This window comes from Xenopus laevis, chromosome 8S, assembly GCF_017654675.1.
Source record: "Xenopus laevis strain J_2021 chromosome 8S, Xenopus_laevis_v10.1, whole genome shotgun sequence".
NCBI classification, from domain to species: domain Eukaryota; kingdom Metazoa; phylum Chordata; class Amphibia; order Anura; family Pipidae; genus Xenopus; species Xenopus laevis.
Genome location: NC_054386.1, coordinates 86,037,714 through 86,054,818, shown reverse-complemented (window position 1 = coordinate 86,054,818; position 17,105 = coordinate 86,037,714). Strand labels below are relative to the sequence as shown.

The window sequence follows — 17,105 nt, the reverse complement described above, 5'->3', positions numbered from 1 at the left end:
AGTCTGATTTTATAACAAAAAAATCACAAATTTTTCGTGATTTTTGCATTCAGAGTTTAGTAAATAACCCCCTATGTCCATCCGCACCAATAGTCTCTCCAACAGCGCATAAGTTGCAATGACACTGGAATATTTAGTTTTTAGCCCTAATCATAATCATAACTGTTACTATATCAACAGGCTTCCAAACAAACTTTACAACTTTAGTGGTAGTTAGCGAAGTCCTGTTACAAAGCGGTTTATGTAGGAGAAGTAGACTTAGCACGGTCCATTTCACGCACCATCAAGCTGTTGATTCCATACCCGGGTAGCAACGGCAACAGCCCTTTTTTGAAAATTCAATCTCACGTTTGACGGATTCCCCTTCCAGGAGAACTTCAGAACTGTCCCACTCATTGATAATGTCCTCAATACGAGTGATATAGAGAAGGCAGAGCAAGATACCGAGGAACTGGGAATGAAGTCAAGTGGAAATGGTTAGACTAGACATACACTTGTGTATATACTGTAAGATGAGTGAAAAACCTCATACATATGGAAGCACACCTAAAAATACGTTTCAGTTCAAACACAAACCACTAATTACTGTAATGTAACTATTGTACGAAAGAAGGTCAGACCTCCATTCAAATTGAACCTTTGTTTAATCACATGTTGCCTGTCTTTCCGTACTGTCAAACGGAAAGAATGTAATCATGAAGACTTGGAGGGAGGATTCACAAAAATGTTGGTAAAGGAAGACCTCATAAAAATGTTGTATTAAAAAAAAAGTCATTAAAAAGTTGGCAAAGCTATTTTTGTGTCATATGTATGACCTTTCTGACCCACACCATTTTTAACAGACTTTTTTTCCACCATAAAGAAAATGTTTGAGGAAAAATGTTGATAGGTTAGGGCAGGGGTCCCCAAACTTTTTTTTATCCATGAGCCACATTCAAATGTAAAAAGAGTTGGGAAGCAAAACAAGCATATAACAAAGTTCCTGGATGCCAAATAAGAGCTGTGATTAGCAATTTGATAGTCCCATAGGTGCACTGGCAGCCCACAGGAGTCTCTATTTGGCAGTACACCTAGGTTTTATGCAACCAAAACTTGCCTCCAAGTCACAAATTCAAAAATAAGCACCAGATTTGAGGACACTGAGAGCAACATCCAAGGGGTTGGGGAGCAACATGTTGCTCACGAGCCACTGGTTGGGGATCACTGGGTTAGGGTAATTGGGACTCTAGCAACCAGACTGCTGAAATTGCAAACTGTAGAGCTGCTGAATAAAAAGCTAAATAAGTAAAAAAAAGCCACAAATAATAAAAACCAAATGCAAATAGTTTCAGAATAGCACTCTCTACCGCATACTAAAACTTAACTCAAAGGCTAACAACTCCTTTATGTTTTCGCAGAGCAATAATGACAGTTTTTTTACCATGAATACAATATGAATAAATGTAATTTGTCGTGCTTAAAACATTTGTATTCATTTTTCCAGGATTAAAGGAGAAGGAAAGTCGTTTCACAATTGGGGGTACCAAATGTTAGGCACCTCCAAGTGAATGTATTTACTTACCTGAAACCCCAGGCAGGTACTCCCATCAGCAAAAAACTGCACCGGCCCGGGGTTATTCCAGCGAACACCACGGATCGATTTTCTTCCAGATTCTTTTTTCTTCTTGTGGCTGCGCATGCCGAACTTTAACTAAAAAGTCGTCTATTATGTTCTACTGCGCATGCGTCTGCCCCGGGAAATTTGAAGAAAGAAGAAGCCGGAAGAGGATCGCTCCGTGGTGCTCGCTGGAATAACCCCGGGCCGGTGCAGTTTTCTGCTGATAGGAGCACCAGCCCGGGAGTTTCAGGTAAGTAAATACATTCATTTTTGGGGGTGCCTAACATTAGGAACCCCCAAGTATGAAACAACGTTCCTTCTCCTTTAAGACAAATCCATACAACTATAAAGATAGCTTCTGTTAATTTGTCATGCTTAAAACATTTTTACAATTTGGCTACTGACACTTTAAAAACATTGTACTTACAGACACTGTTGTGAACTCCCCTCTAAACGTTGTAAAATATCACAGACACCCTGAATATACTTATTAGCTAAAGAAACTAATGGTAATATTACACTAGTAAAATGCTTTGCTTATATTGCCACAGTGACTTTTGTTTGTTAAAGAGTACATGGACACTGGCGTAACTAGATGTGACTGTGTCCCACATAAAATTCAATTTAGGGCCCCAAAAATATTGGTTTAAGTTGACGTATTCTACCAAGATGTACTGAAATTGCTCAATAATTAGACCTCACTTTGCTCTCAACATTCCTGCCCCACCCCTGCAACTGCAGGGTGTGCAACAGTACCGCAGTAGTTAAAGGGGAACTATCGCGAAAATGAAAATTTAATATAAGCTTCGTCATGCTGAAATAAGAAACAAGCAATTAAAATTTCTGCATTGTTTCTGAAATAATCAAGTTTATATTCACTGTCCCTCTCTCAGCAACTGCTTCTCTTCATTCTGTCTTCTGCCTTTCCTGGCAGATGTATTAGAGTTCACTCAAATAAATGATTCCAGTACAAACAAAGTCTAACAAAATAACTGCCTTTTGCACAAATTCTGCATGTAGAGAGACATGATGTCTGGTGAGTTTAATAGAGTGAGCTCTAATACATCTTCTAGGCAAGAGGAGCCCCCCCTATAAGATATATTGGATCATTCATCTGACACCCAACTCCTGAATGAAGACAGAATGCTGAAAGAAGAATAATGAAGATAAACTTGATTATTTCAGAAACGGTACAGAATTTTTAATTGATTGTATTTGGAACGTTCCTTATTTCAGTATTACATTTTCATTATCCTGATAGTTCCCCTTTAAGCCCCTGCTTCCAATTGAACACATCTAGAGCCAGTGCCACCACTGCACATGTCGCCTCAAAAATATGGGACCCTTTCTTGTCAGGTAACAGGTACAAGTGTAATATTACCCTTTGGCAGAGAACGGAATAAGCACATTTAACATGGCCAAGAGTACTGGATAAGTCACTCTACTTTGTTATTTCATATTGCATGGTACCCCCTGAGCTCATTTATATGCTATAGGGAGAAACGGACACGGTAGGACATTTTAAATAAATTAAACCGGCAAACACCCACCTGTGGGAAGAGGATACCCAGCAGGACACCTGCAATGATAGTGTAATTATCTAGAAACCAGATAATCACTGCATCTGTACATCCACGAACATAAATAATCTTAATTGCATCCAGGCGCTGGGGGGGGGAAAAAAAAGAAAAATGCATGAGGCTCAGACTCTTGTGGGCAGATTTATCAAAGGTCGAAATGAAAATTAGAATTTTCGAGTTTTTTAATAGCCCAAACTATACAATTCGACTAAGGAATTATTAAAATTCGATTTCAGTATTTTTAAGATTATTAATACACTGGCCCTTTAAGAACTCAAATTCGACCATTTGCCACCTAAAAGCTGCCGATTTGCTGTTTCAGTCAATAGAAGATGTCCTGGGATCCATTTGGAGTTGTTTGCAGCCTTCCCGACATTCGCGTTTTTTTGGGGGAAAAAAACTCGTTGCGAGTTTTTAAAACTCGAATCGAATTTTGGGTCGATCCCATTCCGAAAATTCTATTTTTTTAATAAATTTCGATTGATTGAATTTTCGAGTTCATGGGAGTTTTTGGGAGTTTTAAGGGCAGACCTCTTCTTCGGGCGACTAATCTCTCCAAACTGCCTTCCCGCTGTCTAGAATTGAAATCAGCGTGTGGTGGCACTCAGAACGCTTTGTTTTGCAAAGTTTCCTTGTGAGGCATCAGATTCGGAAAACGAAGCGCTCCGAGTGCCGCTGGCGATTTAGATTCTAGCTGGCGGGAAGGCAGTGTGGGGAGATTAGTCGCCCGAAGAAGAGGAGATTTGTCTCCACGTGTGTCTCGGCCTTAAAAAACTCCCATGAATTTGAAATTCAACCCTTGATACATCTGCCCCTTGGTGATAAAATTAGAGACACACTCCTTATTTAATAAAAGCTTACCCAGGAGCAGTTATCCATAGCAACTAATACAATGTTTTGCTTTAAACAGATGACTATTAAATGCTCCCTGTGGATTGGCTGCTATACGGGATTAGACCTGCATCAAACTTTGCAACTTTCATTACATAACCCACAATGCCATAGAGAAGAAGAGAGTGCAGCAATCTATCTAAGAAACAAAAGAAAACTCTCTCCTGAAGAAATACAATCAGACAGGTACAATTATTGGCACACATTTGCCTCTAACTGAAGGGCAGCGAGAAATTCTGCATCTCACACTGGCTGTGCCTCTGATGGAAAAATATATAAACATTTATACACTTAAGAAGATACGGGAAGGAAGTTGCATGAGAAGAGAGCACAGGAGAAACAGAAAAAGACAGCTCCTGTCCAGTAGTTATATACATACATCAAGATTCATGGCTTTATAGCCGCACAAGGTGTTCATTAAATCTGTCTGTAAAAGAGAAGAGGACAATAAAACATTCATGGTGGAAACAGCTACAGTTATTTAATTTGCATTGAGCATTTTACTTGCTTCCATATTTTATCTACTTACATCAGTGGCAGAACTACCGGGGGAGCAGGGGGTTCGAGCGGGCCAGGGCCTGCACCCCCTCAGGCCCCCCCGGCAGCCCACACGCCACTGAAAATGCGGCGGTATGGAGGGGGGCGGGGCCCGGCTGCGCGTCACGCACCAGGGCCGCCCCCCTCTAGTTACGCTACTGTACTTAATACCATAATTCTGCATATATCTGCAATGCTATTGCAACATATAACTCAATACAAACAGTATTCCCCTGCTTCTTGATAATTAGTTACTGTGTTGAGCTCTTCTTGATTTCAGTGGTTCATTCTCAAATGGAGAACCTGTTAACTACAGTCCACATTGCTTATACAGTAGATGCAAACTCTTTTTTTGCAGACAACCTGCATTCAGCTAAATACATGCAGAGACTGAAAAAACTGCTTAAAGGAACAGTAACGTCAAAAAATAAAAGTTTTTTAAAGTAATGAAAATATAATGTACTGTTGCCCTGCACTGGTAAAACTGCTGTGTTTGCTTCAGAAACACTACTATTGTTTATATAAATAAGCTGCTATGTAGCAATGGGGGCAGCCATTCAAAGGAGAAAAGGCTCAGGTTACACAGCAGATAGCAGATAAGCTCTGTCTGTCTAATGGTGTTATCTGTTATCCATTAGTTAACCTGTGCCATATAGCTGTTTTTCAATTTCCGTCATTGCTCCACAGCAGCTTGTTTATATGAACTACAGTAGTAGTTCTGAAGCAAATAGATCAGTTTTACCAGCGCAGGGCAGCAGTACATTATATTTTCATTACTTTAAAACAATTAAATTTTTTGGTGTTACTGTTCCTTAAAAGTGTCCTTCTAACAAAGTGGGTAGCTTTTATATTCAGCAAAATGCCAAAATAAACATATTTAAAGGGGAAGTAAAGTCTAGAATAGAATAAGGCTAGAAATGCTGTATTTTGTATACTAAATATAAACATGAACTTACTGCACCACAGGCCTAATCAAACAAATGATTTATGCTTTCAAAGTTGGCCACAGGGGGTCACCATCTTGTAACTTTGTTATACATCTTTGCAAGACCAAGACACATGCTCAGTGTGGTATGTGCTGCACAAGTCAGATAATATCTGCCAGAAGCCGATACAGTAAGACTGATTAATAATCAGAATATACAGACTGCACTGGGTCCTGTGTTGTAATCTAATGTGGATTTTATAGTTTTTGTATTGTTTAATACAAACTTTCTCCAACTCTACAGAACTAGTGGCTGCAGCTAAATAATCCTCCAAATAGAATCCCAGTTTATCTGATTAAATCTGGCTCCATGATCCTTGTCCCTGCAGGTGGAATTGGAAACAGTAAAGGGGATGTAAAGGCAAAAAATAAAATCCAAGGGAAACAAACAAAGCTGCTTGAGCTCTGCATGGCTGGGAAGTAAGGCGGGGGCTCCCCCTGCTGTTCATAAGTATGATTGTTTCCCTGCTCAGCAGTTAGGGACCGTCTGAAAAGCAATTGAAAGCAACATTTGCCTAGATTTTCTGAACTGCTGGTTATAACTCCTGAAACAATGTAGCAGTAGCCAGAAAAACTGAATTTTACTGTATTGTCTAAAGAATCAGAACCGGGAATGACAGTCTAGGACAGAAAGGCAAACAATATTGCTTTCAGTTGTAATTACATCTACAATAACCATTAAACCACTGCAACTTTTAAACGATGGTATAATAGAAAGTTGGTTAGAATTATATATTTTCTTTCACTATGCAAAAATAGTTTTTGGGGTGAAGGCCCCTTTTATACAGAACTATGTTCTACCTCTTCCCAAAAGAATTCAAACTAACCTTGTTGTGGATACAGCAGGTATAAGGAACTCCGCAGGCAAGGGGTCCAGGGGCAGAGCACTCATGGTATTCATTCTGTTTCCAGTCTAAGTAGTCTTTTCCGCCGCAACATCTGAACTAGAGTAAACAGGAAGGGACCATGTACAGATTAACAGGAACATATAATTAACACAATACTCATGTAAAGCACAATGCTATGGATCAAACCTGACAGAGGGCAGCAGCACTAGATTTATTATAAAATACTATATTTAATAGTACAGGTATGGGACCTGCTCGGGACCTGGGGGTTTCCAGATAACGGATCTTTCCGTAATTTGGGTCTTCATGCCTTAAGAAATTCATTTAAACAATAAATAAACCCAATAGGCTGGTTCTGCTTTCAATAAGGATTAATTATATCTTAGTTGGGATCAAGTACAAGGTACTGTATTATTATTACAGAGAAAAAAAATTGGATTATTTGGATAAAATGGAGTCTATGGGAGACAGCCATTCCGTTATTCGGAGCTTTCTGTAATCGGGTTTCTGGATAAGGGATCCTATGCCTGTACTGTATAAGCATAAATAGAAGAATACTAAGGGGGTTATTTAGTTTTAAATTTATCTCAATATTTTCTGCTGGAATTTTTTTTTTAATTTTCTTAGATTTTTTCGGATTTTTCACTAAAAAAAAAACCTCAGATTTCTTGGATTTTTTACCCGAAAACTCAGAGCGCACATCAAAAAATGAATGGGACTACTCCCATTGACTTAAATGCAACCTCGATAGGTCTGATATGCTGAATTTATTAATTCAGAATTTTCCATCCTCGGGGGTTTAATACACTTTTTTAAAAGTCTGATTTTATAAAAAAAAAAGAAAAACCACAAATTTTTCGTGATTTTTGCATTCGGCTTTAGTAAAAAAAAACTAAAAAAAGAAGGAATAAAAATGCTTCACAATGATGGAATAATATAGTTCTATATTGTAAAACAAATCAGCCACCTAAAATACCTGTTTTATTCTATGTACATGCACCTCAAATGCCAATTATACCAAAAGTTTAGCTTTTCTCTGCAAATTGTACAAAGTATGTTTCTATGTGCTCACGACACTATTATAATGCACCTTTGTTGTGGATCCATACACATTACTGTAGGCTCACCTGTTTTTGAGCGTAGTCCATTATGTTTTTGAAGTCAAGATCGTCGTAATAATTCCGGATTCCCCTCCTAATGTTACTGTTGAGAAGATCCATGGTCTATTAAAAAAAAAAAAAAAAAATACCGGTAAATAAATAAATAAAAGGATAACTTTCTGGAAATTCAACAAGAGTAACAACAGTGGATATGTATGCTTTGTTAGCAAGGGATCTGGGGTTTTCCGGATAAGGGATCTTTCTGTAATTTAGATCTCCATACCTTAAAGGGTTGTTCACTTTTAAGTAAACTTTTAGTATGTTAAAGTACGGCCAATTCTAAGCAACTTTTCATTTAGTTTTTATATTTTTTTTTTTTCCGGATTCCCCTCCCAATGTTACTGTTGAGAAGATCCAGGGTCTATTAAAAAAAAATAAATACCGGTAAATAAATAAATAAATAAATAAATAAAAGGATAACTTTCTGGAAATTCAACAAGAGTAACAACAGTGAATATGTATGCTTTGTTAGCAAGGGATCTGGGGTTTTCCGTATAAGGGATCTTTCTGTAATTTAGGTCTCCATACCTTAAAGGGGTGGTTCACTTTTAAGAAACTTTTAGTATGTTACAGAACGGCCAATTCTAAGCAAATTTTCATTTGGTTTTCATTATTTTTTTTTATTTATTTGCCTTCTTCTTCTGACTCTTTCCAGCTTCCAGTCTCAGAATATCACTCCCTACATCATACTAAAATTAATTAAAGGTGAACAACCCCTTTAAGTCTACTAAAATACCATGTAAATATTAAACCCAGTAGGATTGTTTTGCCATCATTAAGGATGAATTATATCTTTGTTTGTATCACGTACAAGGTACTGTTTAAGGGCAGAGACACACGCTTAGATTCGGGGAGATTAGTCGTCCAGAGACAAGTCTCCTCTTCTTCGGGCGAACTGCCTCCCAGCGACCAGAATGTAAATCGTCGGGGGGATGGCAATTGGTACGTTTCATTTTCCAAAGTCGCCCGAACTTTCCCTACGAGGAAACTTCGGAAAACAAAGTGCGGGAGGCATTTCGGGAACAATAGTCGCCCGAAGAAGAGACGATTTATAATCTCCCCGAATCTAAGTGTGTGTCTCTGTCCTTATTATTACCGAGAAAAAGTAAGTCGTTTTTAAAACTTGGAATTATTTTATTAAAATGGAGTCTATGGGAGATGGTCTTCCCATAATCCACAGCTTTCTGGATAATGGGTTTCCGGATAACAGATCCTACACCTGTGAGAAACATATAGGGTGCAAAATATGCTTTGATATGTATTTGGTAGACTAAAAGATTATAAAGTTTGGAATATGACTTTTTCACAAGGCTTGACCTGCAAGGTACCAAAACGTTTTTTCCAAATAAAAGCACAAAGCTAGAGAAGACAAAAAGGTGCCATTAAATCTTAACATGGCAAGAAGGGATGGGGTTGAACTAACCTCACCTGGTGCCTGAAGATCAGAGCGATGATTCCTCCAATAAGTTCCAACATCAAGCAGACACTCAGGGTGTACATGAACTGCAGTTACAGATCAAACAGGTCAAATTAACAGTAGGATAATGAGTAGTTGGGATCGTTTTGTGGAATTCAGCAGAAATGGGGAATAACTTTTCAGCATATACTTACAAAAAAATGTAAATCCCTCATATTGTATATGTCAAAGACATAAGCAGTAGGGATGGGCAAATTTTTTCGGCTTGTTTCGACGCGAAAATGACACCCATAGACTTGGATGGCGTCGCGCGGCAAAATATTTTAATGGGTGTTGGTGACATTTCGCTAGCGGCGAATTTTTGGTGAAACAAAACGGTTCAAATTCGCCCAAGCCTAATAAACAGGGATTTTTCTTACAGTATACTCGCCACACCCAATTATACCTCAGCTGAATTCTTAGCTTCCATATTGCAAGTGTCTCTTTAAATAGCATTTCTTTCCACATGCCATTTCTCCACTATTTGTGCCCTGGAATTGTCTGCCTGCATTGCTTCCCTCACTATTAACCCTGACTTATTTATTAATCTCTGACGAAGACCCTCCTATACTGCATATTCTTTACCCTGTGACTTCCTCTTCATTTACACCTCTTCTTCTTTCAACATTGTTGCTTCTATGTGTCTCTTACCACCTTCAGCAGGCACAGGTTATCACGGAGGGAGGCCAGGACACCAATAAACGATACCACAAACATGACCACCCCCAGGAGGATGAGGATAATAGATGGAGCTAGGAAGATCCCATGCAGAGTCCTGAACCTTTGTCTCTCCACCTCAGCATAAATACCAACGACCAGAACAAATGCCCCTATAAGCTGTGTAAAAAAAGAGAAGGAGGTAAAAGTATTTTACTAAAGCAAAACAGTTACCAGACTAAACATGCTGCTTCCCAGAGTGCCAAATACAGGCAAACACTCCTGATGTCAAAATATAAATTGGTATCATGAGAATGTGAAAATCTGACAGTAAAGCTGGCCATAGACGCAAAGATCCGATCGTACGAATCGAGGATTCGTACGATTTTCTGACCGTGTGTGGAGAGTCCCGACTTTTCGGAGATCGGTCGTTTGGTCGATCGGACAGGTTAAAAGATTTCTGTTGGCTGCCGATAATATCTCTGCATGTATTGCCGATCATACGATTTTCAGAGGAAGACTGTCACCAGCTTTGGTTGGACATAGATATCGTACGATTGCTGTCAGGGGCAGAACATCGGCTGATCTGTTCTTTTCTACTTTATTTTATCTGACTGGTGAGACTTTGATCGGAATGGTTAGTGGGAGGTCGGGAGTTGGGGAAGTCCGATCGTACGATGATTGGTACAATCGGATCTTTGCGTCTATGGCCAGCTTAAAGCACATTCAGCACTGGAGATAAGCTGGGGTAATCATGAATATTAAAGGGCACCTGTTGGGCAAAAATATTACCCCCAACTAAAGATGCAGGCTAATATAGCCTACACTCCAGTTGGGGATCATTTTTTTTTTAAATTGCCCCCTTGTGCATAATGAGCAAGTTGTGGCACTCGCTAATTATGTAAATACGTGTGCCCCAACATGGCGGCTCTTACTGGGAGTTACATCCTGGTGCGTGTGGCCTAGTGCTGCCAGGGGGCAATTTAAAAAAAACAAAAAAAAACTACTGTTACCCCCCCCAACTTTTGGTTGGAAAAACACATGTGCAAAAATATGTGTGCCTATATATATATATATATATATATATATATATATATATATATATATATATATATATATATATATATATATATATATATATTTCCGCAATTGGCCGCCGGCGAATAAATTCGCAAAACCGCCGAAAAAATTCGCCAGCGTCAAAAAAAAGAATGGACGCCGGTGTCCATTTTTGACACTGGCATCCATTTTTTTTGACGCCGGCAAATTTTTGCGAAATTTTTGCCGTTTCGTGAATTTTATGGCGAAGCAAAAAGCTCCAAATTCGCCCATCACTAATTATGTACAGTATTGGGCAGATTTATCAAGGTTCGAAGTGAAAATTCGAATGAAAAAAATTTCAATAGTTCAAATTCTAAATTTATCATGTACTGTCTATTTAGAAATTTGACTTCGACCATTCACCATCTCTACAACCTGCCAAATTGCTGTTTTAGCCTATGGGGGACCTCCTAGAACCCATATGGAGTCAATTGGTGGACTTTGAAAAATCTAAGCTTTTTTTAAAAAAAAGCTTCAGTTCGAATTCGATCGAATGCGCTATTACTTCTAAATCTAAAAACCTTAGATTTTTTTTTTAATAAATTTAATGTCGGTTGGTCTTTTTTTATTCGAATTTCTTTTTTATTGAAATAAAACCCTTGATAAATCTGCCCCTATGTATGTATAACTTTATTTATAAAGTGTTACTAGGATATGCAGTGCTGTGCTATTTTGCAAGATAGAAAAGTACACACGGGGAAGACAACATAAAAAAAATAAGTATAAATAGACCATGTGGTAAAAAGACACGTTAGGAAGAAATCCCTGCCCCATAGAGCTAACAATCTAAGTGATAAAACCTAAATGTTAGACTGTAGCAAAACTTCTTATCCCACTATACTGCTTAGTTACAGTGAAAAGCTAATAGTAATTCAACAGGGTAAATGATAGCAAACAACAGGGTGTATATATTTCATGATGAGTCACAACTGATGAAAAATCTAATGGTGCTATATAGTACGGGCACTGATAAGCAAGTTGTATGAGTCGATATCTAAAGACCAAGACCATCTGAATAATGTTGGGATACTTTTTAAAATACAGGTAGCGCTGTAATTTACTTTTTTGTTATTAAAATTTTTTATTGACTTAGGATGATTGGTACATACATATAAAGTCAAATAAGACATCTGGTGAAAACATAGTACAGCTCAAAAAAGCATTGTTATCTAGTTATGGGCGAATTTATTCGCCAGGTGCGAATTTGTGGCAAATTCACGCGATTCACGAAACCGCCGCGATGATTCAACGGCGTCAAAAAAATTGGACGCCGGCGTCAACAACGTGACACCAGAGTCCTTTTGCGAATTTTTCACCGTTTCGCGAATTTCGTGGGAAATTCACAATTTTCGGCAAAGCCAAACGCCCCAAATTCACCCATCACTAGTGATGGGCGAATTTATTCGCCAGGCGCGAATTCGCGGCGAATTTGCGCGATTCGCCGCCAGCGAATAAATTTGCGAAACTCCCGCGAAAATTCGCGGAAAAAATTCGGCGTCAAAAACGGGCGCCGGCGTCAAAAACGGGCGCCGGCGTCAAAAACGAGCCGCCGGCGCCGTTTCGCGAATTTTTCGCCGTTTCGCGAATTTCGCGCGAAATTCGCGAATTTTTCGGCGAAGCGAAACGGCGCAAATTCGCCCATCACATCACTATTGTTATCCTTTGTACATTTGTTTTTCTCATACATTATATAGAATAGTATATATTATTCAAAGTCATTTAACATTAAAGGGATACTGTCATGGGAAAAAAACATTTTTTTTCAAAATGAATCAGTTAATAGTGCTGCTCCAGCAGAATTCTGCACTGAAATCCATTGCTCAAAAGAGCAAACAGATTATTTTATATTCAATTTTGAAATCTGACATGGGGCTAGACATTTTGTCAATTTCCCAGCTGCCCCAAGTCATGTGACTTGTGCTCTGATAAACTTCAATCACTCTTTACTGCTGTACTGCAAGTTGGAGTGATATCGACCCCCCCCTCCCTTTCCCCCCCCCAGCAGCCAAACAAAAGAACAATGGGAAGGTAACCAGATAACAGCTCCCTAACACAAGATAACAGCTACCTGGTAGATCTAAGAACAGCACTCAATAGTAAAAACCCATGTCTCACTGAGACACATTCAGTTACATTGAGAAGGAAAAACAGCAGCCTGCCAGAAAGCATTTCTCTCCTAAAGTGCAGGCACAAGTCACATGACCAGGGGCAGCTGGGAAATTGACAAAATGCCTAGCCCCATGTCAGATTTCAAAATTGAATATAAAAAAATCTGTTTGCTCTTTTGAGAAATTGATTTCAGTGCAGAATTCTGCTGGAGTAGCACTATTAACTGATTCATTTTGAAAAAAAACATGTTTTCTGATGACAGGATCCCTTTAATTATCCAAAGAGAAACAGAAGAAAGAATAAAAGGAAAAGAGAAAAGAACACAGAACAGGAAAAAAAAAATCACTAAGGCAAAACGTATAGGTACCGACCCAATTGCCTGGCTGTCATACTAAAGTAGTTGAGTATATCATATTTAAAATAAAGCAAACAGAATGTTTAACGTAAAAAAAATACAAGTAGTCAGCCTAACAGCACATTAAGTTTAGCAGGGCACCCAGAGGCAATCTGATTAAATACTAGTGTTCCAAGGTAGCCATTGATCATGATATTTATGTAAAGACTGGTTGTTCTTTGCAGTATAAAATTCCAGTTTACTTGTTTCATTCATTAAATAAACAAATTCTTTAGTTTCCGGTAGCAAATTTATTCGGCAGACGCGAATTTGCAGCCTTGTAGCATCAGCTTATATTACAGGGCAACCTCATTTTCTGCTTGATAATTTGCAGCGATGTGGGTTCAGATATGAGCAATAGTTTTAAACAAGTTGCACACAGCCTTTTACGCCCATGTATATACTCTACAATCACCAAGAACAGGTCTAGCCAGTTCAGTGTTTAAATAATTAAGATTCCTCCTCTCTTATGTAAGTGTATTAAATGAATCTCAGGCCCTTCAGTTTTTCTGCCTGTGTATGGGGCCCTCTGATTTGCTCACCTGACTGACAGTTGACCAAAAATCGTCCAGATGTCTATTGGGCAGGTTTGATTATCCTGTTGGCCGAGTACCGAATTGGCCCTTGGATAATTATAGGATAATGAAAAATTCAATGGAGCAGGCACTCAGAATCTTCCATCAGGTTGTCGAAGCAAAGTTGACGAAGTGTTTGTAACACGAAATGCGTAAGGCTGTGGACACAATAAATCCTTTTTACTTTGCTTCAACAACCTGGTGGAAGATTGCCTATATTCTGAGTGCCTGCTCCACTGAATTTTTCGGTTTGTCCACTCCCTGTGCCGAGGGTTCAGGGTGGTGCACCTGGGCCACTTCCTTAAAGGGGAAGGAAACCTCGTCGGCGCTAACCCCCCTCCCCCCTCCCGTGTATTGCCCCCCCTCCCTCCTCCCCCCTGGCCTACCCCTCCCGCTGGGCAAATGCCCCTAACTTGTTACTTACCCTTCTGCGCAGGTCCAGTCCAGGGAGTTCACAGGCGACATCTTCTTCCACGCGATCTTCTTCCTCCTTTGACCGGCGTTTTGGCGCATGCGCAGTAGGATCGGTTCGCCGGTACGGATCTACTGCGCATTTGCCAAAAGTCACGCGCATGCGCAGTAGATCGTACCGGCGAAACGATCCTACTGCGCATGCGCCGGTCAAAGCAGGAAGAAGATCGCGTGGAAGAAGATGTCGCCTGTGAACTCCCTGGACTGGACCTGCGCAGAAGGGTAAGTAACAAGTTAGGGGCATTTGCCCAGCGGGACGGGTAGGCCAGGGGGGAGGAGGGAGGGGGGACAATACACGGGAGGGGGGAGGGGGGTTATCGCCGACGAGGTTTCCTTCCCCTTTAAAGGAGAAGGAAAGGCTTTGTGCACATGGGGGTGCCAAATGTTAGGCTCTCCCAAGTGATTGTATTGACTAACCTGAAACCCCGGGCTGGTGCTCCTATTGGCAGAATGAAGCCAGTGAGCACCACAGAACAATCGACTTCCAGCTTCTTCTTTCTTCAAATTTCCCGGGGCAAACGCATGTGCAGTTGAACGAAATATCTGACTTTTTTAGTTAAGGTTTGGCTTTTCGTTCCACTGTGCATGCGCAGCCGGAAGACGGAAGAGGATCGCTCCGTGGTGATCACTGGAATAACCCTGGGCCGGTGTAGTTTTCTGCTGACAGGAGCCTGGGGTTCAGGTAAGTCAATACAATCACTTGGGAGTGCCTAACATTTGGCACCCCCAAGTGCACAAAACCTTTCCTTCTCCTTTAATGTGGTGAGTGACAACTACACTTTACTTGGGGGCCCCTAGTCAAGTTCATATATGATAATGGGCACGCTCAACTTCAATTGGCCTCACACCTTGTAGTTGTCCATTCAGCCCCTTTAGAGCGAGTTGGCAGTTTATCTACCCCCAGACAGCGTTACACTTTGGGGCGTAATAGTAAAATCAAATCTTTTCACAGAAGATGGCACACAGGGTGTTTAAATGGTTGCAGAACATTCCTTCCCATGTAGCAGCAGTCTGACCAAGACTGCCTGCCCCTAACTAGTCATTTATTCCCCTAAATAGTTACTTACATCAAAAAGGCAACATGCAAGCAATTCCAGATATAAAACAGTGGCAACCCCCCAAAAGATTAGCAGCTCACCAATAAATGACGGGAGGCTAAATACAGCTAGGATAATAAGCAAGCGCACATAATGAGTTACTTAATAAACACTTACCCAGAACACGGTGCAGTAGACAACCAGGGCAAATTTAAGGCAGAGGTAGTTGAGGCGGGAGCAGTAGCGCACCTCTGAGGCATCCATGTGTACAGGCGGCTGGGCAGGAGCTGGTAGGACTGGTGGGCAGCAGATGCTGCTGTGGGAAGGAGAACTGACAGTTGCAAAAACGGTGAGAGCGCAAAGCTCTAATATGGGAGGGCGCGGTGTTGCGTACAACAGGTCAGGTGCAAGGGGCGGGATTAGAAGAGACCGGACTGGATGACAGCGGGAGGTGCTGCCCAGCGATTAGCCAAGAAGTGAATCCCGGTAGCCCAACTGCCTTTATGGCACGACCTGCCCGAAGTGAGAGGAGCCAGTGCCCTGAGGTTTATTAGGCAGTTTAGTGCTAATCCGGGAAGTTTCCCTGCCTGACCAGACTTGTTTTGTGTGTGTACAACTGTCAGCTGTGTGACGTGCGGTTTACTTCATTCCATGGCCAGTCAGGCATATTATTGGTCTGGCAGTTTGTCGGTTGTACTCACGTGTTGTGGTGTCTGTGTGACAGTGACACTTTCCTTGCTTGTTCCACCAGGGACCCCTGCACCCCTCCACAAAAAAGCCTGCTAGCCGCCTGAACATCAGGAAAACATTTGACCTGAACCAATGTTCATTTTCGGTTAATTTTGAGACTCTATGGGGCAAATTTACTAAAAAAACGAAGTGGCTAAAGGTGGCCATACACTGAGAGATCCGCTCGTTTGGCAATGTCGCCAAATGAGCGGATCTCCCTCCGATATGCCCACCTTGAGGTGGGCAATATCGGGCTGATCCAATCGTGGGCCCTAGGGCCCAACGATCGGATCCTAACGATGCCTTAACTGGCGGTCGGATCGCGGGACCGCATCAACGAACAGATGCGGCCGCGATCCGACAGGATTTTCTGTCCCATCCGATCGAGATCTGGCCGGCTTTCGGCCAGATCTCGATCTGTGAAGCCCGTCGGTGGGCCCCATACACGGGCCAATAAACTGCCCACACGGTCTGTCGGCAGCTTTTATCAGCCCGTGTATGGCCAAAACGCTGGCAAGAATTCGCCAGAATGACGTCATTTCAGCATATCGCTGATTTACTAACGGTCGCTGGCAACTACGCAATTTCACTACGTTTTGGATTTTACTGAACGTTACCTCTATCACCAGACTTGCCTTCGCCACCTCAGACCAGGCGAAGTGCAATGGAGTAGATAGGACTTACTTGAAATTTTGTTTTTGTCCCAAAAAACGCTAGCGTCTCTTAATTTTTACAGGGTGATAGGCTGCAAAAGTTTGTAAATTTTTTTTAGGGTACCTGGCTTCCCCCTACATTTCCTAACATATGGCACATAAACTATACACTGGGCTCACGTGTAGGGCAATATAACAACTCTATTTTATTTTATTAAAGTTCCTTGGGCTTTTGTAGTGTAATGTATTTGCTGCAACATATACGTCCATTGAACTTTAACTTCCCGCCGTATGCAAATTAGCCAACGCTAGCGCAACTTCGAAC

The 17,105-nt window shown here is 40.8% G+C and overlaps 1 protein-coding gene across 1 annotated transcript; it reads right to left on the bottom strand.

Annotated features, from left to right (window-relative positions):
- Window positions 1-15,994, bottom strand: tspan15.S (tetraspanin 15 S homeolog). Its single transcript, XM_018233355.2, has 8 exons — window positions 15,576-15,994; window positions 9,706-9,891; window positions 9,027-9,101; window positions 7,566-7,661; window positions 6,418-6,534; window positions 4,448-4,495; window positions 3,148-3,264; window positions 1-451 (listed from the first exon to the last, which is right to left on the bottom strand). The coding sequence occupies exons 1-8, from the start codon at window positions 15,660-15,662 to the stop codon at window positions 284-286; spliced, it is 894 nt and encodes a 297-aa protein (XP_018088844.1). The 5' UTR covers window positions 15,663-15,994; the 3' UTR covers window positions 1-283.
- Window positions 15,995-17,105: the final 1,111 nt, after the last annotated feature.